The sequence below is a fragment of the Copadichromis virginalis genome, linkage group LG11, assembly GCF_057382275.1.
Source record: "Copadichromis virginalis isolate Kocher_CV1m ecotype Utaka linkage group LG11, C_Virginalis_male_GT1.1, whole genome shotgun sequence".
Taxonomy (NCBI): Eukaryota; Metazoa; Chordata; class Actinopteri; order Cichliformes; family Cichlidae; genus Copadichromis; species Copadichromis virginalis.
In genome coordinates, this window is record NC_140628.1 from 37,217,080 (window position 1) to 37,242,341 (window position 25,262).

Consider the following 25,262-nt stretch of genomic DNA (forward strand, 5'->3'; position numbering starts at 1 on the left):
TTATTTGGGACATGACAATACAGAAAAACCCCTGAAACATCTGCACACCTATATGATTAGATGTGGTTGTACAAAAGATTCTGTTGATGTGTGTTTAACGACCTGATTTTGTTTCTGTTGCAGGTATGTGGGGCTTTCACGACCGAGACTTGATGCTGCGGAAGTCCCTGTACGCGCTGATGGATCACGGGTTGGAGAGAGAGGCACTGAAGCGCAGGTGGAGGTGGCAGCAGACCCAGCAGAACAAAGAGGTCTGTCACAGAGGCTGCACATTAGTCTTGACTATCTTTGTTATTCCCATGACTGTATTAGGGCGGTGCACAGAGAAGTTACTAGGCAAGTTGAGGCTTTTCACATGCCTTGCATGCCAGATAAGTCAGCCTGCATAACATTTGATATTTAACGAGTAGCATGCAGTTCAGAAGATGAAGGGGCAGCGCTAGTGCACAGAATAAGATAAACAAGATGTAGTTTGAATTCTGAATCATTAGAATTTAGTTTTCGTTTTTATTTAGTTTCCTCCACTACTGCTACATTTTTAACTGTAAATACTTTAGCTATGGACAAGACTGTCTTCCTCACTCGAGTTTTGAAAATTCAGTTAACTTTGATTTACAATAATTAGTAAAACAAGATATGGGGTTGCACCAGGAAGGGCATCTGTGGTAAAACTGAGAAAGCCTGTGGTGTGGGAGCAGCTGAAAGGAGTAAAACAGGTACTTTCGATAAATTGTCTTTTGGCCTTCATTTTCATCAAAAGAAAACTTCTTTTTTTTTTAAATATATTTTTGTAAACCCCTTACCTTCCTGAATTCACTCTGTTCCTGGTTGTGTTATGTTTAGTTTAGTTATTTAAGTTATTCTTTGTTTTTTCAGTTAAATTATAATTAAAGTACAAAGAAATGGAAACTTGTAAATCTATTTTCCCGCATTTTTGACCAGTATTTAGGATTTATTATTTTATTTTTTAAATTTATTTTTAATTGTGCAGCAGTACTCTGGATTAAATTCAAACATTTTTAGCAGCGCTGTTGTATTTAAAAAAAAAAAAAAAAAAAAGTGGCACTTGCAGGTTTACATATCAAACCAAATTCCCATGTAACTCATTATTGGTTAACTAACTTTTGAAAATTGTTGTTTTTACCATGAAAAGTCACCTTTGTCCTTTTTTTGCAGCCATAGCAACATGACTGACGGCCATATCAAATGCAAACATTGATTCTGAGATGTAACTCTAAGCACAAGTATCTCCACCTTTTTTCTTAGTTGCGTGCTGATAACGCTTTTTCGCAATGTGTCAAAAACAGGATTTTAGAGCCTGTTTTACAAAACACAACTTTTATCCTCATGAAAGCTTAAAATTGTAGCACAGCAAGTATGTTTTTTTTTTTTTTTTTAAAAAGTGGATGCAGACAGCATGCACATACCCACAGTAAGAGGAAACCACATGAATGACTGCATAATGTTCATAGCAGAATATCTGAGGCATCCTCAAGCAAATCACTTAAACCAAACACGCTCTAGTGGAGCTGCTCCGTGGGCAGTGCTCGGGCCTGTGGCTGCTCTGTGTGAATTTAGGTCATTGATTTTATTTGGTGGCTGTCAAAACTGGCCAAAAATCAAGTTTGACCATTCATTTAAACAAAACATTTGAATATCGTACTTTGTGCATTAATTCCTCACGAGTACAAAACCAGAGTGAGATATAACTGCTTCTATAGCTTCTATATTTATTTCAACATAGAGATGTCCTTTATAAGCTCTATGTAGCATTAACAAATACAGTTATTGGGTTAAGCTATAGAAGAATGGCCGGTTGATACGCTGAGTAAGCTCTGCTGTGACAAACATGGAATAATCTTTTCCTCAACATAAAATTCAAACCTCCAGGGACCCGCAGCGCTTGAAGTTTTTATCACTCATCTATTCATTACTCAGTAAGAAGAGTTAATGTTCCACTATGCTAAGTTTGTAATGTTTACAGACAGGGCTCTGAGTGTTAATCACTCTGTGTTTAGCAGTGTTGGGTTGTGAACTATTTACCATCATTATCACACAGTTGTTATTGTTACTTCCTGTAAGTGTGGCAGTGACAGAGACATTAACATCTGTAATAGGTCTCTTTAATTTTCTATAATAATAATTTTAATATGCAGCATAAACACGTGTCGTTGTTAAGCAACAAGGTAATACTTCTGTGAAACAAAATGTAATATGCTCTAATTACCTCTGGCTTGCTCAGTTTGCTAATGTGATAGCTTGTCTGCTGTCAGTGTAGACCTTTGTGTTTTTCTTGCTTTGCTCATAGTTGGTTCTGAAGTCTTCTCTCCTTCCTGCATTTTGTTAAAGTGGAAGCAGGAAGGAGAAGAATTTAAAATTATTAACTCCAAGTTTGAAATGAAAGCTCACTTTTACTTGTGATGGCAGAGCAATGCAGACGCACCAGCACAGGTCTATATGCAAACGGCAATGTTGACCACTTATAGCAGGAATTAAACACAGTACTATAAATTTAACCTTTGAGATCAGCAGCTTGGACAGAGTTAAGTTCACATCTATCCCTTACATCTGAATTGTACTTCTGGGTCAGAGCCATGTTATAACCAGAACAGCTTTTTAACCCTGCACCGCAATATTCAACGTAACCTGACGTGCACCTCCCAAGAAATGGAACTACAAATCGGGTCAACGCATACCCCGACGTCTTGAATGGCGTGGAAGGTTGCAGTGTAGGGACAAAAGGAGTTTCCGGTTACTACTCAAGATTTAAAGTCTAAATCAAGCTTCAAGTTTGCATCTAAAGGTCATATGGAGCTTTAACCTATTTGGCATCCCTGTCATTTAACATACTCTGGACGCGTTTGCCTTGAGTTGTTCAGCTGATATTTGTCCTCTTATGTTTCCTAATTGTCAGTTTAACTGCACACTCGATCACTGCTCTCTTCTCATGCCAGCAGCAGTGCAGCTTTTCCAGATTTTCCACAGATGATTATTGATTCTCGCGAACCAATGGCAGTTTAATTTAATAAAATTTAGAATATGTGTTGACAGCTCTGCTCTGTCGCTACTGTACGAGCGACAGTATGTTTCTAAAGGCTCTAGGCTCAATTGTCTGCATGTAACCTTGAGGTGAGACGCCATAACGTCAGTACATGCTTTTGTGACATTTGACACGGCCTCTCTAAATGGCAGTTGTGTTTGTGTGTGTGTGTGTGCCCTTCTTTTCTCCTCAGTCTGGGCTGGTGTACACGGAGGAGGAGTGGCAGAAAGAGTGGAATGAACTGTTGAAGCTCGCCTCCAGCGAACCGAGAATACACTACAGCACCAACGGCACCAACGGGTAAGGCCTGGCCCGGACAATGCAGTGACTGTTAACCCAACACACTTAGTCACAGTCATGTTTTTATTCATGAACAGACAAGCACACTCACAGTCACAACTGAGTGACCGGCCCTCATTAGTCCATCTGCTTTTTTACTGTGGCAAAAAAAAGTCCACTGGGTCGAATGCAGTGACTGTAAAGCTATAAAAACCAAAGCCACACTAACACAATGTGGTTTTTAAGTTTTACTGTTAGCCAAAGTTTCAAGTTGGTAGTAATAAACTGTTATCTTTAGTGTAAACAATCATCTCTGATAAACAAGAAACTGTTGCTGTCGTTGTTTCCAGAGTGGAGTCTTCAGACGAGCCGGTTTATGAGAGTTTGGAGGAGTTTCACGTCTTTGTCTTGGCTCATGTCCTTAGAAGGCCCATCGTGGTGGTCGCTGACACCATGCTGAGGGACTCGGGAGGAGAGGGTAAATAAGCCTGAAAAGACTTTTCATTATTTCACTTTCAGTTTAGTTTTATTGTTTTTCAATGTTCCATTTTCATTAGTTTCCATTTTTAACCTGCAGCCATGAAAGTCTGATGAGGGATTGTTGTCAGCCCTCCAGGCGTGCGGCGTGAACACCCAACTTTCTGAGCACTCTAAGCCGAGATCGAGGGGACGTAGGATTTTCAAATTAATGCCTTAGCTACATTTACTAAAACTCTTCGATGTTTGAATAAACCTTTACCTCAAGGTCAGAGGTCAGGTTTTTGGAAAATCTCGTGAACACAATGAGTTAAAAAAAGATGTCACTGTAGATTTTTAGGTTTTTATTAGATGCAAGTTGTAAGTAGTTCAGAATACTTATTACAATACACATGTAAAGATGTCACAGTAAATATACACTCAACTGCCACCTTATTAGTTACAGCAGAAATTAACTAAGTCTGACAACATTTACTGGCTGTCAGGAGTGGCACACAGTGTGGTCCTCTGCTGCTGTAGCCCGTCTTCTGTTTTTTTTTTTTTTTTTTTTTTTTTTTTTTTTTTTTTTTTTTTTTTTTTTTTTTTTGGACCATCATCTGTAAAAACCTTAGAGCTGCTCGTGTGGGTCATCTTCACTATCAGTGGGTGGGATTGTTGATTTGACCAAACTGACAAAAACTACGGTACAACTAAAGGTGTTTCCTGTATTTTTTTTTTTTTTTTAATTCCCAATGACCCACTGAAGCCGTGGTCTGCACATCGACAGTCTTTCTGTGCACATGCTGCAGCTTCAAGCTAACAGGCTAGCTGAGACAGAAAGCGATGAAAGCTGTTGATGGAAGACACAAAAGTGGTGTTGCCGGCCTCCTTACACAAATGTAGCAGGGCCTGTTTATTTTCTGTCCACTTATACCCAGAAAATGTATTTTTCCCCTTCAAAGATCATAATCTGTCTTCATTTGGATCCTCGAATCTCCAGCTTATGAAAGATATGAAGTCACAGACCAGAAATGGGCTTTTCATAAAGTCACGAAACCAGAAAACATTAGCAGCTGCAGCACAACAATCTCAAAGTGATGTAAAGGCTAGTTTTATTTGTATGAGCAGCCAGTTTATGAAAAACTGTGTTTTCCAGCGTTAGTGGAAATTAGTTGGGTACATTCACGTGGGATTAAGATTCCAGATGAGCTCAGCTTTTTTTAAGACTATTTTTCTGTGAACAGGAGTGTAGATGTTTGTCATTTACAGATTACAAAACTGAGGCCAAACAAAAGCTTTGAACCAGATAATCCATGATTCATGATTGCAGTATTTCAAATGAACTCTGCCCTTCTGATATCTTAAAGTTAAAACAAACAGTATGAACTCCTGGCAGCCTTTTATGTTTTCCCCGTGCTTCAGAGGGTTTCTCTGGTTACAGCTGGGCTGTGACGGCTTGCCTGTCTCGTCCCAGGACAGGTCTCACAAAAGACTCATCTTAATAACATTAGAGTTTCACTTCCTTGTGGAATAAGGTTAAATAAATATATTGGAGCACTTTGTTTGGAAAAACAAATGTGAAACCAGCATTCTTGGGAATAAACTGAAGCATGAACAGTTTGCTATCTTTTAGTAGCTGTTGTTGTTTTTTGATAATGATCTTTTCCATTTCAAGTAGATTAAAAATCTTCCAACAAGTGAGGTATTGTCCTTGTATATCTTTATTGTTTACTCGTATGTTTCTGTTGTGCTTTACTGACTGAGAAACAGAGCTGAGGTCCCGTTTCGCAGATGTTTAATGTGCTTATTACTCACCCTCCAGCTTTTGCTCCCATCCCATTCGGAGGCATCTACCTACCGCTGGAAGTGCCATCTGCCAAGTGCCATCGCTCTCCGCTGGTCCTGGCATACGATCAGGCGCACTTCTCTGCTCTGGTCTCCATGGAACAGAAGGACAGCTCGAAAGAGCAAGGTGATGCTCTCCATCATCCTTTAAAATGATCGCATAAATATTGATTCCTTTTTCAAGGGCTGGTAGTAAGCAGCTGATATCTTAAAGCCATAAAGGCGAGTACATCAATCAGGGGAATGCTTATACAAATATTCCCCCAGAGAAGTTGATGAGTTTCTAGTAAGCACTAGGGGTTTCTTTCTTACTTTACAGCTTGGTGCCACTGCTTGATGGGGAAGTCCTTTTTGCGTATTGTTCTTGATGATTTATTTGGGAATGATGACTAAAGAGAACTGGGCTTCCATGATCCATGGAGCTCAGCTCCAGGTTGGGCTAAAAATACAAGATGAAAGATGTTATCAGGGGTCCAGTAATGATGCTAACTGGGATATTTTTAAAATGTGTTTTTGTGTTGTTGTTGTTTTTAAACAACTGGGAAAAAAAGATATTATTAACATTAGAGCACCAGCACACTCATGTGTAGATTGGTTTTCCATTTAGTCACAGCTCTCTTCTCTTTTTGTAAGTACTGCACTCTCGCCTGAACTTGGCTAAACTACGGTGAATGCCTCTGACAGTATTTGCACACTAAAAAACTGCCCACAAAAAAACCCCAGTGACCCCAGGAATCCAAGGCTGTGCTTCTGGCTCGGACGTGGCTGGTCTGCTCCTTCACTTTGTGACTTCTTTGGCATGCAGTGAATCTTGGGATAGGTCGAGTCACATTTGTGGGGAGCCTTGTTTATACTACTCCTGATGCAGCTTTGGAAGGATTTGCAATCAAATAAGGACGCAGCCATAGTCTGAATTCCCATGCTAATGTCAATAGCATGGGAATTCAGACCATGCAGTGATTTAATGTTTTCCGATTGCAAGAGTGGAGTCTAAATCCTGATTTTATGCACAGTTCTATACTTGAAATTCACTGCACAGAAAACTCAAAACCATCCAAAGCCAACTGCTAAATATTAAATAGGAGATGAAAGATGCTGTTTGCCCACAGTCCTCACTTATGTAGGTGTATTTTTTTATTGTTTTCTGATGTTTATTCTTGTTTCCACCAGCAGTTGTGATCCCTCTCACTGACTCAGAGCACAAAATGCTGCCACTGCACTTTGCTGTGGATCCAGGGAAGGACTGGGAGTGGGGGAAAGATGACACAGACAACGTGATGCTAGCAAGGTACAAAAAGATTTTACTTTTTTAAATCCAGCTTTGGTTGTCTGTTCTGTTTGGTTTGTCACTTACAAAGGACACGGTTAACAACTAGAGTGGCACATGCTCACTTGTGCGTGCTTGCCCTTATTGACAGCTGTCTCTTTAACACGAGTCTCAGTGTGTAGGGATTGACTGCTGACTCCAGATTAGTGACAATTAGATTAGCTCAGACGCTTCTCTATGAATGAACCAGAGGAACGAGCACTAAAATAGCCGCTCTGCAAAAAAAAAAAAACCTTCCACCCTATTTACGTCAGTGAGTGACACCAGAGGTCTTATTCAGATGAAACGGCGGGCTGAGATGATGTTATGTGAGTGGCTGTTAACATTGTTTGAAAAGGTCATTGACTTAAAAGGCCATAGCACAACAAGAGTATACGACAATGAGATGCTTTTAGTGATTTTGCCATTTACTCCACCATTTAGATCCATGTGAGTCTTTACTTACTTTATTTTAACTTTACCTTTAAAGAGCACGTATTCTCATTATTTCCAGCTCAGTCTTTGTACTCGGGGACTCTGACAGAGCAGCTTTCTATGAGTCACTGTTTGGATTAATTCCTTATTTTGTACAGGAGCTTATTTTAAAGTGACTTTTGGTCACACTTTATAATACCCATCATTAATTGTGAGTTGATAGGCAGTGAGAAAGATGGCTTATCTGAGTGAAAGGGCAGGTTTACAAGATGGTAATAAGACCTGCTATGATGGGTGGTTTGGTCATGGTGGCACTAAAAAGAAAAAGAAAAAAAAGAGGAGGCAGAGCCGAGCCAAGGATGTTAAGATTTTTACTTGGAGTGAACAGGAATGACAGGATTAGAAGTCAGTGCATCAGAGGGACGGCTCGGGTCGAGCGAGGCAAGGCTGAGATTGTTTGGACATGTGCAGAGGAGGGACAGTGGATATATTAGACAGATGATGTACATGGAGCTGCCTGGTAGGAGGAGAAAAGAACACCTCAGATAAGATTCATGGATACAGTGACGGAGGACATGCAGACTGTTGGCGTGACAGAGGAGGATGCTAGGGGCAGGGTGAGATGGAGGCGAGTCTTCGAGGCAGATTTTGATGACATGCACACACGGTTGTATATGTCACGTACTTGAAGCTATTTGCTTGTTTACGATTGTAAAACATGGGGGAAAAAGACATCTGTCTTTTTAATATTTGTAAAACAAGTAATAGTAATATAAATTTCAGTTTTTTAAAAGCCAACCACAATTATATTTATAGATGCACTGCAGTGTTTAGCTGTCCTCAGTCTGTTGTTGTGCTGTTATATAATAGAAATGGAAATAATAGAAATATCCTTTATTATCCTCATTAAGGAAATTCATGTGTTCCAGCAGGAAAGTGAAAAATGGAGTATGCAGATTCACACACAAGTAAAGAATAAAATAGAAGAAATAAGACAAGAAATAAGTATTTCCTTTACTTGTTCGAATAATGGTGCAATTAATCAGCATCTCCTCAACATTACACAGGGCAAATTTACAACAAAAGAAAAAAAATACAGTGAATGTTACATTAAATGGCAAAATTTACTTGTTACTGTTTATTTATGAGCAATTAAAAGTATTGCCCAGCTTTCTTATGCTTAACGACAATGCTGCGTATCCGAGGTGACCATATTAGAGACATTGTTGCTTAATGACATCATTCAGAACCAAAAATGAAAAAAAAAAACCCCATCAGAAATTGAACATTTACAGCAGCCTGAACTTTAGGCTCACCAGGGATTACTTATACGTATGCCAACCTCCTTATTTGATAGATATAGCTGTAGATGTAGGTTCACTCTAAGAAGGCAACTGACTGCCATTTATCACATGAAACAACTTATGTTCTGTTTTTATGCTTTCACATCTTGTTCTCACTGTAAGACCTAAATCTCTCTTCACCGCTGTGTTTTTGTTGTTGACTTCCCTTTGCAGCTTGTTTTGTATCTATTTTTCTGCCCGTTATTATGATGCTTTAGAATCCAGCTCATGACTGTTGTCTGTGTAATGACAAAAACGCTGTTACATTATAAAAATAACGTGATCGGCTACCCAAACAACAACAGTAATTACTTTTCCATTAGCACAGGAAGCCCTGGCAGAAAGTTCCCTCTCACTGAACTTTACCTTGTTTTTCTCTCTCTCTCCCTTTCCTTCCCCCTTCGACCCAGTGTGGCTCTTTCTTTGGAGGCCAAGCTCCAGATGTTGCACAGCTACATGACGGTCGCCTGGCTGCCCCTGCCATGCGAGGTAAGGATTTTTAATCCAGCACTTCTTGTGAAATGGCTGACAAGTTAGCTGAGGAAGATGGCTCAGAATTGAAGACTTCTTTAATACTTTGCCAGACAAATCTGGTTTTGGGTTATTAGAAAAGGAACTAAATCCTGATGTAATCAGATAAATGCTTCAGGGGTTGGTGATGAATGTTAATTCCTTCAATTATTACAAACAAGAGCAGAATTTCTTTCCTTTTCCTTTGGGCCAGCTCTCCCTCTGACTGCTGTATATGTGAAAACAAACAACAGTGGCCCGTTCAGGTCAAAAAGTCACGCCATGTAAACACTATCACAAAGCTCCTCTTGTGTCCCATGTGGTAACGTCAGGAAGCTCGGACGAGCAAGTTCATAGCAGTTTCATGGTTATGCTACAAGGAATGGCAGCTTACATGAAGCCCTGTGTTGTTAGAGGGAGTTTTTCTGTTTCCACAGGATAGCCACGTGATGGCTTAGTTTCTGAAAAATGGTGCATTTATCTGATTTCGGTCACTGCATCACTGCAGGTCGTGTTTGTAGAAGTTAAATGACATCTGGACATGTTTTTTTTTTTTTTTCAGCATTTGGGAGCAAAAAAGAGCTTCTTGAATCACTTTTTTCACTTTCTTCATACCTTTCTTCTGCCATAAATGTGGTGGACCTTGGTTATATAGTTGTATAATTTTCTCCTACTTGTCTGCAATTTTTTTCACTAGAACTTGTTCTGCTTTGTTTGTTGCAGCAAGCCCCGCTGGCCCAGCCGGAGTCTCCTACGGCATCAGCTGGAGAAGATGCCCGGTCGCCTCCTGACTCCGGAGAATCGGACAAGGAGTCTGTCAGCAGCAGCTCCAATGGCAACGGAGACACAACCACAGGATCAACAGTCAATGGAGGGGGATCTTTGGCCAAGAACAGCTCCTCCTCTTCATCTAGTTCATCCAGCAGTGGATCAGCAGGGAAGGACAAAACCAAGAAGGAGAAGGACAAGGATAAAGACAAGAAGAGGGCAGACTCTGTGGCCAATAAGCTTGGCAGTTTTGGAAAGAGCCTGGGCAGCAAGTTTAAGAAAAACGTGGGTGGGCTGATGCCAGGAAAAAATGTTGGAGCTGGAGGTGCCAAGCAAGAGGGTGGGGAGAAGAAGAAAGGCTCATTTAGAGGGAGGAAGGGCAGCAAGGATAGCTCGCCTTCTGCCCACGCCTCTGAGGATTCTGGGAAAGGCTCTCCCTCCTCGGGCAGCGAGCGTCTCAATGGAGCCGGGAGCAGCATGAGCAGCAGTGGTGGGAGCAGCACTGAGAGCGAGCCCTACAAGTACAGCGCCGATGTGAAGGTCAGCCTCGGCATCCTGCGGGCCGCCATGCAGGGGGAGAGGAAGTTCATCTTTGCCAGCCTCCTCACCACCAGCAACAGGCAGCCCTTCCAGGAGGAGATGATCCAGCGTTACCTCGCCGATGCAGAGGAGCGCTTCCGGGCTGAGCAGGAACAACAGCGCCGCGAGGCAGAGAGGAAAAGCATCGCTAACAGCCTCCAACCCCCCAAGAAGGAGGTGGTTGGTTGTTCAGAGCTAAGTTACCGGCCTTACGAGCCCAAAGAGGAGCTATCGGAGAACTCGTCGCCTTCCTTCAACACGCTTAAGCTGTCTCCTTTGAGTCCCTCTATGTACTCGGCTGTTGTGCCCATCCCCAGGCCCTCCTTCATTGACCAGCCTCTTCCTGCAGCCCCCCTGACCCAGCATCTTCACATGCATAGCTACGTTGATAATCGACGCCAGCTAGCTGGTGGCTCCTCGGCAATCTCTTACCCTGGCCTCCCCTCGTATGCAACCCTCCCCCGGCACGGCCCCACTGCACAGCCTCCCTCCCATCCCCAGTACAATAACTCGCAAGGCCCCTCCTCCCTCAGTCCTTCCCGCCTCGCACCCTCATATCCCCCCGAATTCGACCCACCGGACTACCCCGGGGCTGAACTCACCACTGGGAACTACACCAACGGCTTCCGGGACATGAGCTCCAATCTAGACTGTCGGAACGGGCAGCCCCCTGTCAGACACTACTCGTTGGGCAGTGCTAGCGGATTGGCCGGCCTGCAGTCCAGCCGCTGTCGGACACCCAACTGCAACTACTACGGACACCCCGAGACGGGCAACTACTGCTCCTACTGTTACCGGGAAGAGCTGAAGAAGAGGGAGACAGAACCGGCCATCCACAGGTTCTGAGCAGACCCCGTTGTGGCTTGAATTTGACGAGTGGCCTTTTTCACGACTGGAGCGGATCAGCCTGTGGATGGACGAGGGACAGGGCAACCACCTCCCTCATCTTTTATTCTTAGCCGTGTCATTACCTGTTGAAAGTACCAAGTGAGGCTACATAACTACAGGATACACAAGGTGGTCTTTGACTGCCAGGGTCACGTTAGACCGTAGAGTAAACTGCACTTCTGTTACATTTTGCTGTGGCTCTTATGCAGGCGTTGTGTACGAGTGTGTGTGTCTGTGTGTGTGCGCGCGTGAGAGAGAGAACTGCAAACTCTCCTCAAGTCTTGGAGTTGGAACGCCTTGCTACTATCTCCTCCTAGTGGAGCGAATGTATATGGCAGGCATCATACATGACACTCATCAATACATGTACAGAACACACATCCACACTAAGTAATACTTACACTACAACATAAACAGAGATGCAAGCACAAACGGAAAAGGCGTGAGTGTCTCTGCTCCATTTCTATTCTGTGATGATTGGATTGGTTCATTAAGGGATGTTTGAAGTCACGTCTGGTTATAAGGTGATTTCAGTGTTACAGATACAGATATTAACACTATTATCATTAGATGCTTGTACCTCGGGAAACAGCACAATTAATCCTCGTCGAGTTGCTTTTTTTCCTCTTTTGTCGCATAAAATGCACACTGAAACTGTCGTGTGATGCTCATGATAAGCGTTCTGTAGGCTGCTGCGGTGCTAATGTTACAGAACACGTTTAAGACGACTGCTCTGCACTGCACTCATTCGGGCAAAGTAACTATCACTTAAAAAAAATCTGCATTTTTGTCCAATGCTGTAAATTGGATTATGAAGATGTCAGCCCCCCCCCCCCCCCCCCCCTTTTTTTTTTTTCTTTAATATTAAGAGCTATTGACCAGGTCACATGATTGACCGGGCATCATAGATCAAAGACAAGATAGAAACATAGTACGATGGTAAGGTACTGTCCTGGTCCAGAGTATTTCTTCTGTTTGTTGGAATGTTTTTCTTTTTGTACTCGGGTCTTCCTGTTTCCTGTTACAATGGTTGATGTTTGTGTGGCCTCGAGATGCAATAATATGTGAAATGTGAGATGAAACTTAACGTTCAGAACAGCAGATTTTTGGAGACAACAGTCAATAACTTAATTTAGTTGAACATTAGTAAGCACATTTTGGGATTTTTTTTAGGAGAAAATTTATGGCTTTGTTACCAAACATGTTGCGTTAATCAGTGGCGATTTCTCTCTCCATGACGCAAACTGACACAAACACTCGCCTGGATGTGAGAAACTGACATGGTATTAACAAATTCTGGGGTTTTTTTTGTTGTTGTTTTTTTAAATATTAATTTTATAATATTTTCCCTCTGTTCTCTCTGAAGGTTTAGAAATGTAAAACATGTTTTATGTGGTCTCCCCTGAAATTTTAATTAATAAGGTGTTCTGATTAATTAGCTGCTTATTGGTTTGGCTATTTACTGCAAATTTAGAGGTTCTGCTGAAGTTTTTTTTGTTTTTGTTTTTTATTTTTGCATTCGGTCTGTCAAAGTTGGTTGTTTTTGCACAAATTTGAGCACTTTTCCTGATGTCTGTGAACTCAGAGCTTTACTGGTTTTTAGTTGGTGCAGACACTGCCACCTCTGGTTCTGGGAAGTCGGAGACCACGGGTCAGACGATTTTTTGTTGCAGGACGCAGAAGATGGTGTCACCATCTCACTCAGTGTCCCAGTTGCCTTTTTTCAGCATTTGCAAACCAAGAGGCCGACTTCAAGTATCCACTGCTTGCCTGCGGTTTTCACAAATTCTGTACCCAAAACTCAGCAAATTATTTCATGAGTCTGATGAAGTGTTCAGTTTGATTTTTTTCTTCTTCTTTTTTTCTTTAAGACTGTTTTAGTTGTTGACAAATTAATTTCTAATATTTATTATTTCCCCCTGTAATTAAGCTATGGTGATTAACTTTGACAGAGCAACTCTGGTTGTTGTACTCTTGTCCTTTTCAGACGTGAGATACTTGACATCATGCTGTTATTGCTTTCTAACACTGGCGACACTGATGGAGAGATCCACTGTGTACATCCATATGTGCAAAATACTTTACGTCAGCTCGAGAAGTCTGACTGTGTTTAATTCGCAGTCTGAACCGCCACATCAGATTCAGAGAAAGAGGTCTGTCTCTTCTGGACTGAGTAAAGAAAGAAGTATCAAATAAGTAACACAGTCAGAGATGTCGTGACGTGGCTGTAATTTGTGTTTCTGGTTTTCTCTGATGAGCTGAGCTAGTGTCAGTCAATGTTTTCATTTTAGTACAATTCCCACATTACTTACTAAACCTAAAAGAATACAGTAATCCTCACCTGCAGCTGGAGCACAGCTGGCTCCTGCGTGACCGGCCTCAAAAGAAAGCATACCTAAACCTAAACCTCAACTGGCAGTTGGCCTCGTAGATTTGCTGTTGTGACCTTTTACAGAAAAGGATCAGGGTGTCTGCAAAGGGCTTTAGAGAAGCACAATTCAGTCTGCAATACACTGCCTCTTCCAAACGAGGGCGCCCTTCTTTCGTTTTTCTTGGTTTGTACTTTTCTCTCCTGCAAACCTGCAAACACACAAAAACCAAATGTTTCTGACTAATTTCTTCAGGCTTAATTTCACTCTGTGTAACACAGTATTTTCTCTAATGCTGGTCAAAGGACCAGAATTTCTTCAGCTTTTTTCTTTTTGCTGTGCTTTATAGCTTTAACAACATTAAAACACTGACGTTTTGCTCTTTCCCCAAAAGGCATTTGCTGTGTTTGTGTGTCATCATGTGTTCATGAAAGTGGATTTGTTTTCATTGAGATGAGACCCGACCGGCAAGCGTTTCTCTGAGTGCTGATGCCTGTTTTGTTTTTTGTTTTTTTAAATTTAATTATTTTTTTATGTGTATGTGTGCATACCCTTTCCTTCCCTCCATAGTAATAATTAGCTTACAAACCTTTTTTCAATTTAATTTTTTTGCAATGACATGGATGCCTCAGAAACATGTAAAACATCAGACTTTACAGGCTACGAACACTTTTTTTGTATTGAAGAAAAAAAAAAAAAAACAGTGAGAGGATGTATAAATATGTTCGGAGTTATTTTTGTAAGCCCAAAGTTTTACAGTGTTTTTAAAGGGTAAGAATGTATATTGTTGGACATGAAAACAGGTCGGGATTGTAAGAGGCTGTATTTGGGGTATAACTGGCGTTAGGAATAAAGACATTTTGGCTGTTGAAGGTGACCCCGCAGACGAGCCTTTTCATACTCGAGGCTCTCTCATTGCAAACTAATTTCCTCAATGCTGACCTAATAATTCGAGAATATATATTTATAGTGAGATTTTTTTTTTTTAAAATAGGGTTCCTTGTGGAATGTTTAGTTGAAATGATTTTAGGATGTTCTTTCTCACATGGCTAATTGTCTAGCAGTCTGGCTTTTATTTTATTGCCCTTTTTTTTTCTTCTTCTTTAATTTGTAAATGAGGTTTTATTTGCTGCAGCAACCATTTCCTGTGCCAGGTGATATTGACCCAGCTCATTTCCTCCAAACCAGAAGAGAAATGGCTCAGAATTAGTTTGGTGACAAAACCGATCCGATTATATTTTTCTATATCGTTGACACTGTCGTTTCTGTGAGAGCAGAAGATTCCTCCTCAGAAACATTAACATGGAATACTTTTGAGTTGCATGGGACTGAAAATGTTGCATGTAAATGGCAAAACATTCTACCAAATTTGTGCATTATCTGAGCTTAATTTCAGCTGTCCTGGTATTTTAGTTGGTTTTATTTTATTTATTTTATTTTTATCGAATAAATATTTTTCTTTTTTCCTTTTAGTTTTGAGAGGAGAGCTCTAAGGCTGTGTGACAGTGCAATCTGGACAGAAAGAACATCAGATTTTATGTTAGGTTGTTATTATTATTATAATTATTAATTTTTTTGCACCGTTTGAATAAATTCTCATTGTATTAAAGAAAGCTTTGTTTTCTCTTTCATGTGCTTTTCATAAGCAAAGTTTCTTTTGTAAAAAATCTCCAAATTCTTTAGTTGTAAAAGGTAAAGCCACAAAGTTTGTGCTATGAAATGAATCCATAATGTTGAAGAGCTACTGCAGAATTGAGTCCATACACCTTAAACCTAAATTGGGGGACCAAGCACAGAACAGTCATCAACAAGTCATTCTCACCTCACCAAAGAGGCGTCCATCCCACTCAGATTCATGAACCACATTAACTGTACAACTGACTCAAAGGGGCAGAGGGTCGTTAAGGATGGTCCCAAACACCTTTAAAGCAATAGAAGTTTCTGGCACAAACCTACTTAAGGTACATAAAGAAGGAAAAATAAGCCAAAACTCTGCAACACTTACATAAAACAACTTATTCTTAGACTGCCCTGTTTTAGCTCGTGGCTTTCATCAGCATGATCAGAAATCATTATTAAAATCAATATTTCTTCTGAGTCTTAGTCAGAAAAAAAAGTGCATTTTTAACATTATTGCGTCACTTTACTGATTGAGCTAAAATCTGGCATATTGTACTCTTAATTGATCATGATTGCAATCACAGAAATTTCTTCTTTTGTATTCTGTCATTAACCTAAGTTCATACAGTCGGGGTTTACGGTTTTCCTATAACTGGGCAGCTCCCAGAAAACATCCTCCAAAAGCAGGGCACCAAATCCCTCCCACCCCTGAGTGCAAGTACAAAAGACCCATGCAGTTTCAGACCACTCACTTTATCAGGAGTTTATTAAAGTAGTTTAGAAGAAACACAAAGAGATTTCACTGAAACAGAATAAACTCAGCAGTTTTCATTGTGTTAATACTTGTGTGTTTCATCTTAACCTTGCTGCATTATACATCGCTGAATAACTCCAGCTCAGATGATGCACGGTCCTGTGTCTGGGACTGTTTTATATATCAGAGAAATCGGAGACCCTTATGTAATATTGAACAGTTTCCCATGTGGTAAAAAATCCAGACCTCTCTCTATTATAGTTCACAGGGACACGTTCTCCCCACCTGTTGAGCAGGGCTCAGTGTCGCTCTACACTATTCAGACTTTCCCTGTTCTCGCTGGAAAGGAATTTCCTCTAAATAGGTTTTCTGTTTGTCTGAAAGAGAGACTGACGCTTTATTTGCTCAGGTTTGGATGAGAGAGAAGAGGACTCTGCAACAGGATCAGAAAAGGAAACAAAAAGAAGGTAAACTAGCAGGATTGTTCTCTTCTTTTTTCTGGTTTCTAACAGCAGAGAGATTAATTTCTATTTTTTTTTTTTTTAATAGATGTTGGCTCAGTGGCTCTGCTACAGTTTCCAGACCAAAGAACTTGACAAATGTGATTCATTCATTGTTTTCTTGGAAACATTTAAGGCCAAACTAGTCGAATTTTCTTCATATGAACTTAAAACAGTTTTCATCTGTATGAAAATAAACACACACAGAGGTCAGCTTTGGCACTACTGTGCACAAACATAAACCCTAATAAGAAGTTTGCAATACTGATGTATTTTCTTCTTTTCTTAAAATAACTATTTCTTGCAAAATTACACATATTTAAAGAACAGCTGGTATATTTATAACATGTGTCTCATGGACATACTCCACTGACATGTGTAAACATACACAGTATATAGGCCAAAACTAGGCAGATTTTTTTGTAATTTCTTTAGGTATTCTTTTTTTTTTTCACTTACTGAATACGGGACAGACTTGACTGGGGGAAAGAAGGGGAGAAAGAAAGAGGGAAAGAGAAACAGCTGAGAAGAGGGACGGGGGAGAAGGGCAAAAGACAAAAACCAACAGAACGGGCAGAGAAAAAAAATGCATAAATCAATCACCTGGATCACCTGCTGAGAAAGAAAAAAGAAAGCAAGCAGAAGAGAACAAGAGTAATAGAATAAACAACATCACAATGATATATGGGAATATGACAGTAAATACTAAATATTAAACATTATTGTGCAGCACATAAGATCAACAGAACACAGTGTGCTTTGAGGTAGGAGCCAAAAAGGGTGTAGTTTGTGGGTGTGATCACCCGTGTGTACACCTGTGAGCATGGACGCGCTTGTTTTTTGTTTTTTAAAAGGTTCCTTCATGTAATAATCTGCTAGAGGGTGTGGGGGGGCCACAGCCCCGCCCTCCAGGGCGTGAAGCAGGTGTGGAGGAGATCAAAACTCCAGACATCCAGAGGCCCCCAGAACACAAGAGACCAAGGAAGACCAACAGAGGGGCAGCTGCGCCACTGTCCCAGAAAGAGCTGAGGAGAGTCCCAGATGAGGGCTCACTCAGCAGCCGCGGAGCAGAAGCCAGGGGGAGTTGCAGTGACGCGCCCGTGAGCTCCGCCGGCAGCCAGCTGCGCCTGAGTGACCGAGCCCCAGGCCGAGAGGCCGGGGGCACCCCACTTCCGAAGTGGCCCGAGCGAGCCCCAGGCTCCAGGCCCCGATAAGCGGCCGCCAAGGAGTGAGCCGGTGTGTACCTGGACGCCCATCCCCGGACACAAAGAACCACCAACGCACCGACGTCTGAGGGAGTCCGCCACTGGCAGGGGAAGTGGTGGTAGGGGGAGATAGGCCTCCAAACCTTGGAGGGCCTGAGGTGTCCCCAGAGAGGTGGCGTCTGATACCCAACCTGACATATAGACACAGACATACAGGCACACACAGATACAAACATCCATTCCCACCCTCATGCTCTCATATGCACTTACTCCACACTCAACCAACCTGGAGACAGACATAAAGAGACGTTGTACACATGATCACACTCCCCAAGCGTACTCTACAAACCGGGTCTAGGTGCCCCCGCCCCTGGAGGGGGGAACTGCACCCAGACCCAGGTGGTGTTTCCCTTTTCCCTGCGGTGGGGGGAGGCAGACCGCCCCGACTCCGCAGCAGCAGGAAGGCTCCACACTCCAGACCGCAGTCGGACGGCCAACTCCTCCTCCTAGCCCCCCTGCTCCAGCAGGTCGCAGAGAATGGGGGTGAGAGAAGACTCCAAACCTCCCTCCACCCGCTCATTGTAGTGTTGATGCATGTGTGTTTTAGGGTGCATTTAAAACCCAGGAGGGCTTGGAGCTACCTGCCAGAGAGCAGCAGGTAAGCGCATGGTCCCTCCTGCTAGCCCTCAATGTCTATGTGTATTTAAAATTGAGAGGTGGACAACGATGCCAGGGGTGGGGTGTACACCCTGATGGTACTTTGGACTCCGTGTATCGTGCCCACCCCCAAGATCCTATATGTATGTGTAATGAGAGTGTGAGTAATGTGAATGTCTAAGTTGTGGGATAAAATTGAGGCAGAGGCAGCCAGAAGGGGACAGAGGGGGGGGTAGCCTCCTCTGCACCCTGGTGACATACCCCCACTCCAAGGCCCTGCATGTGTGGGTGGTTGTGGTGGAGCCCCACAGAGCCCGGGACAGTCCACCCAACCCCACCACAGAGAAAACTTCTTTAGGTATTCTTGAGGAATATTTCTTTTGTTCTTCTTTGGATGTTGGCTGCCTTTTTGTTGTAGCCCTTGTCATGATGACCCCACACTGCTTCCATAATGTTGAAGTGTGGACTCTGGAAAGGTCAATCTGTGGCTGATAATTTCCCATTGTGTATGTGTGTGTGTTTTTTATTCACTGTACTTGCAGTGTGTTTGGGATCATTGTCAAGTTGTAAAACAAATCCGTTGCCAATCAGATCTTTTCTGGGTGGTATTTCATGGCGCACCAAGACCTGTCACTTCTTTTGTCTTCCACTTGCTCAGCTTCCTCAAAATTGACTTTACCATGGTGAGATTAAGCCTTCAGTTATTAGCTCTCTGGGAATCGCCTTGTTGTGGCAAAATATTTTATGTCGGTCTTTGGTATTTTTTCTGCAGATTAAAATAAAGAAATATAAAACAAATTTTGTGCTTTGCCACAAGGTGCTAGTGACAAAATAACTAAAGATACATTTAAAAATTGGTTCTTTCTTAAGTTTACTTTTATGGGTAAACACAAAACTGGGAGTTAGCACACGGTGGTACTGTACACTGGATTTAAAGTAGTCTGGGTACAGCAGAGCTAAAGATAGAATCACATTTTGTGATGTTAGAACAGAGGCCTGATACCATGCTTAGAGTCCTGATTATCATAAAGTATTATAGATACTGTAGCAGTAATGTAATTTATCCCAATGTTTCATTTTTAACAGATATTTTTAGGTCAGTACAGATTATTTTTCCCGCTTTACATTTGCGCATTGCATTTAATTCATTTTAACTTACATAATGCCAGTTCACAAGAACAGATATTAATGAGTTTACAACTTTACAATATTAGAGAAAGAGTCCCAATGATCAAATGTTTCTCTATGAGAAAACACTTGATGGCAGTGGGGAGGAAGAACCCCTTTTTAACCTGAAAAATACCATGGGCCTCGACTGGTTAAGGTAAGAAGTGAAAGAGAAGAGAGAAAAGACGAAAGTATATTAAAATATGATTAAAGTAGTCTGTGAGTCATGAAAAACGAAGTTAAGCGTGTTACTTGTCATCACTTTACTCCAGTTTTCACATTTCTACCGCTATATCTCTGTGTTGAGTTCAAGGGGTTAAGTGAAAGTAGGTAAAACGGTTGTTCAAAGGAACATGACAAAACTTCCTGTAACAGTCTTTCTTCCCTCCCTTATTAACTTTCCATTTGGCAGTAAAGATGTCCTGTGCCTTTAAGAAGCTCCACACCGCTGCTGCGCTTGGCTTTTCTGTTTTTTCCACCGGTGTGTTTCACTATGGCGAAGGCATAAACAAATAGAGCGCTACGCAATGGGCAGCAAAGCCCCAGTTAACGGTGAACACATCTCTCCGTCACGCCACTTCATAAGAGAGTCCTCACGGTCTTAGTTCAGTAGGTTGTGCTTTCGCTTTTTTTTTTTTTTTTAATATTTGGTGTGGTCATAGTCTCAGATGCTGTCAGTGACAACAGCGATGAAAATAGTTTGCGTGTCCACAGTGAACACCTCAGTTGTAGCAGCAGCCGGTGATACAGGCTAGCCGAGCGTAGCTGCTCGCCCCCGGACGTTTCTTTCGCGTTTTAACGACTGAACATGGGAAGAGGAGAGCGCTAACGTCGCGACCGTCAGCTCATAACAACACAGATTTTTTTGATCCACTCTGCGAGCTTTAGTCCGCTCCTGCTCTTCAGTTCAGTGCGAGTTGAGCCGTCGTGAAAAATGTTGACAGGATCTAAAACCACGTTCAAAGTGAGACAAATGCTCCCAGACATCAAGGTAAGGTCACAACGCTCCGGCACGGCTTTGTTATTCACTGATACAGGCTTTGGTTTTTTGATCCTTTCATTTGTGACCGCTCGTTTTCCTTCTTCTGTCTTTCTCACACTCACCACGGAGCTTTTCTACACTTGTTTTGGGCTCGCTCCTGCAGCATGTAGCTTCAGTATGAATGGTGCACGCAATTATCGCCTTGATTTATGATTTTTTTTAGAGCAGGTTTGACCTCTTTAAATTGATCTCGCAGTGCTATAACTCATCAGCACTCCTTGCGTGATTAAACACCTCACAGGCCACAGAGCAGGCAGTGTCATCATGCAGGAAACACTGACCGTCATTCACCAAACTGAGCTATAAATGTACAGTCATGTAGTCAGGTTGCAACCAAAAATCTGCAGTCCCTGCTCAGAGGTTCTTCAGGAGTGTTCACCACTCAGAGCTGGAGCTTTGCAGGGGGGAAACGAGCAAAGGCTGCCTCTGCTTCCCTCTGTGGGGATAACAAGGAGATTTATAATTACAGTAAGGGTACATCGTGTCACCATCGTTGGCTGCACACCTAATTAAAGGCCAGTGAAAGGATGGGGAATCTTAATCACCTCTGGGATTCTGGTGTGGGGATTAAATTGTAGCACATAAAGACAAACGGTGCAGATGGTCTTCATCATTAACGTCAGAGAGCTGTGCGGTGAGCGTTTCAGCCTGCTTTTGTTTACTATTAAAGGTCACCTACAGGGGTGTGTCCACAGATTGGGACATGAGGTGGCCACAGGTCCACCCTGAAATATGAATGTGCCAAAAGTGCTGTAGATACGGGCTTTACAGAGGGTTTTATATATAGAAAAAAAGAAATTACCTTTTTTCTATCTATATGACTACATTATTATACTTACCTTATTATGAATCCAGTCCTGTCGGGGCTGTAAAGGGTCTATTTGTTGCAGTTTCTGTTTTAATCCGTTTTCAAAAAACACTTTTTACCTGGATTAATAAAGGACATATAAAAGTCCCTTTGCCCAAAGCTGATTGCAGCTTCTGGCTTGAGATGTGTTTGGGATATGCTAGAATAGGTTATTTCAAATTCTGTATTATGCAGCTTTTTACTTCTACTCCAGTGTGCTTTGGACATAAATAGTGCATTTTGTACTCAGTACCTTTTATTTGAAAGTTTAAGGAAGTTATTATTTTGCAGATTTTTAAAAATATCAATTTACTAGTATATCATTAATTATAGGTAGCTAAAACGACATTAAAGTACTGTACAGATCAGTAATTATGATCCAATGATGTAATTTAGATCATTCTGAATAATGAGTACTTTTACTTTAGGTAATGCATGTTGATCCTGCAGCCTTGAATCACTTTCTTAAAAATACCAGACTTTTACTTGAATAACTCAAGTACAGAGTCCAAATATGTGTTTATCTGCTTTACAAAACACGTTGTGTGTCCACTTTGTGGTGAGAACAGCCATTAATTGTGCAGGGTGTTGCTATATCTCGTGTACAACCAACATGCAAAATGTCATGTAGCCCATAAGCATGTTGTTTATCACAGAATGCTTATTTCCTGTTGCAGTATGACTGTGACTCAAAATTAGCATGTAAACACCTCCAGGTCCGCACTCTTATCAAGCGTTTGAAGCTTGGGGCAGATTAGAGAATGAATGAGTCAGTTTCTTTACGTCATGGTGCTGGAAATATGCTCTTCAATGAAAACTCAAAGGCTTTGCAGTTTAGCATCGTTGGGCTGATGGAGCTGATTAAAGGTTGATCTGATTAAATCTCTAGAATGAGCTTGTTAACATATAATGCCTGGAAATGGCAGAAATGGCAGCAGAATTGCACGTTAAATGGCAGACTTCCTGTTGTGTTCAGATGATGGCTATGTCACACATGTATGCAAAATACAGCTCTGGGGCTACTTTGTTGAAATTTTGTTGGGGTGCATGAACTATGTAAATTTCCAGCACTTCTGATGCGTGTGCAAAATTTGTGTTTAGGAACTCAAAAATGGGATTTCTTTCTCTCTTTTTTTTTTTTTTTTTGTTACATGCATAAATAATAAAAAAAACAGAGCAATTCCATCATAATTTATGACTGTCACAAAATCAAAAGCCGCCTCATTTGGGAACCGTTGGTTTTAGTCAACTAGGTCAATTCTCTCCACTGTATTTAGTTCTGGCGAAATATTTTGGCTTCCTGTGGCCCCCTTCCTCCTTCTTTGGTCTCTGTTGATAATTTCCTGGTCACGTGATGTTGTAATGAACGGCTTTGACACAGTAAAGGTGAATTTTTTTGATGCTGTCCCCATTTAGGAGCTCCTGAGGGGGTGGGGATTTGAAGAGGCCGTTGGTTTGATGTGCAGCACAAAGCTGTGCGTACACACAGGCAGTATGAATGCGTCAGGATCCGCCTTTTTCCTTCGGGAACAGACTCTTGGCTGCGTCTTTGTGTTGCCTGTCTCTCCTCGGTTATTTTCAGCAGCCGCAGGGGGAAATGGTAACAGATGCCTGTACTCTGCCCTCAAGCGAGGCTTGCATGTGGAGTCGGGTGGGGAGGTGATGTGCGCTGCACAACATCTGGCTGTCACCATGGAGACAGTGGTTTTGCGGTTCAAGACATTTGAATTTGATTACCTCAGAACGAGACTTTCAGGAATCATCACATCCCCCCCGCCTGAACCCCATGTGCTTGAGATTTAGGAAATTAACGTATCTTAACTTCAGCTTCAATGCTTTTATTCATTTCATACCCTCAGCTCACTACTACTCTGAGTTACTGTAATGTAGAGGCTGTGCAGAGGCCACCCACACACTCTTATGTTTCAGTGCCATGAGCATGTGTTAAGATTGGTTTTAAAAAACTGAATCCAGCCTGGGCTCATCTCGGACCAGATGGCTTTGCCGTTTGGACGTTTAATCTTCTTGAATCCTGGTGTGTTGCAAAAGGCAAACAAACCGTAATCACACATGGATTTTCATCAGAATTGAGATTATAAATACTTAACACAACAGTGTGACTTTTGAAACATAATGAATTTAACGTTTAAGAAAAATGAATTAAAACCAAAGTGCTTCCAGAGCACTGAATTAAATATTAATGTCGGTTTTCTTGACTTGTGAGGAGTGAGGTTCAGTTTTAGAGGATAAAAGAGCATCTCTGTGACAAAAATGAACAAAAAAAGACAGATGATAAATAATTGTTTGTTTGTTTTTTCCCCAATTATTTTTTTATCTTTTCAATTATCAGCTGCTCCCTTATTTCTGAGGGGTCACCATCGTGGATAGATTTGCATATTCAATTTGGTACTGATTTATCAACATGCACTGGGAGTGCACAGGGCTGGCTTTGTGTCTCCTACTGCAGTCTAAGTGGGATCTTTTGCTTGGGAGGAAAATGTGTTAACCAAAGGGAGTTTGTGACGTCCTAATTTATCAACTAGTGCTGGCGATCTCTGGTATGAAGCTGCACTCAGAAACTGTGCTAATTAGTGCAAATATTAAATTTAAAAGTTGAACCAAGAAGATTGAAAGATGAAAGTCAAGGTCAACTTTATATTTCCAGCACATGTAAAACCAGCGTTAACAAAGATCTCCTGTAATTATTAGTGCAGTTTTTAAGTGCAGCTTCCTGTCTAAGGTTTAATTTGACTTAAAGGCTGAAGAGTAAAAATTAATCTTGAGCAAAGACTTAAATGTAGGAGTAGTTTGTGAATTTCTAAAGTGAATTTAATCATTCCACAGATTTGAAAAAGCTCCCTCACCTCTAGTTTAAAGTCTCAGTTTCAGCTCAGTGAAACAGAAAACAACAGCAGCACTTAAATGCTACAAGGATGCGCAGGCCTGCATCTTGACAGAATAACAGGCATATTCAAGCTTGTTTTGGCTGCGCATTCCCCCTGAGTTCACTCTATCTGCATCTCCCAGCCAGCTTTGAAGCAGTCAGCATGAAAGGCACACACCACAAAGCTCCACAGAATCAAAAATGCCAGAGGACGGATCATCTGAGCGCTATTCAGAGTGGCTTAAGATCTCAGCCCCGATAGAAGTGGGCCAAAGCAGTACAGTCACCCACACCCGCTCCCACGGGGCCCCGGCAACACATTCATCACTAGCCTCTGTGCTGCAGATGCTCCCACGGCTTAAACAGAGCGTAACAATGGGTTCCTCTTAACCCCACAGCAGATTTATGGTCCGGTTAGAAGGGGTATTGATCTGGCATTGGGTGATAATTAACTAGCGGCACCATTCGCTAACGGAGAGGCTTGGCTTGTAGAGGCTCGGTCGTTTGTCTCTTTGACTGTATGGAGTGACTGTGATAATGTCACACACGGGTGGTGAACTGTCACACTTGGATAATGTTCAAGTCCAGCGCTGGTATTTCATTTAAGCCATTTGAGACATTAATCTGCTAGAGAGAGACGAGAGAGTGCTGCAGAGACCAGGCGGAGGACGTGGTGCTGCTGATGGGCACGCTGGCCGCTGCGCATCAGACTTATAACCTTTAAGTCACCGAGTCATCTGTCTAGTGGCCATGCAGCCCTCCCCTCCC

At 41.8% G+C, this 25,262-nt stretch overlaps 2 protein-coding genes across 2 annotated transcripts in view; both read left to right on the forward strand.

Annotated features, from left to right (window-relative positions):
* Window positions 1-12,299, forward strand: part of otud7b (OTU deubiquitinase 7B) — a 43,018-nt gene extending 30,719 nt beyond the window's left edge. Inside the window, exons 6-12 of the mRNA XM_085472280.1 lie at window positions 124-251; window positions 3,234-3,340; window positions 3,670-3,797; window positions 5,598-5,747; window positions 6,794-6,908; window positions 9,115-9,193; window positions 9,938-12,299. Coding sequence (XP_085328406.1) covers window positions 124-251; window positions 3,234-3,340; window positions 3,670-3,797; window positions 5,598-5,747; window positions 6,794-6,908; window positions 9,115-9,193; window positions 9,938-11,407 — 2,177 coding nt within the window. The 3' untranslated portion in view covers window positions 11,408-12,299. The remainder of the gene's footprint in view (window positions 1-123; window positions 252-3,233; window positions 3,341-3,669; window positions 3,798-5,597; window positions 5,748-6,793; window positions 6,909-9,114; window positions 9,194-9,937) is intronic.
* A 7,743-nt stretch (window positions 12,300-20,042) lies between these two features.
* mtmr11 (myotubularin related protein 11) overlaps window positions 20,043-25,262 on the forward strand; it is a 38,302-nt gene continuing 33,082 nt past the window's right edge. Inside the window, exon 1 of the mRNA XM_085472282.1 lies at window positions 20,043-20,712. Coding sequence (XP_085328408.1) covers window positions 20,656-20,712 — 57 coding nt within the window. The 5' untranslated portion in view covers window positions 20,043-20,655. The remainder of the gene's footprint in view (window positions 20,713-25,262) is intronic.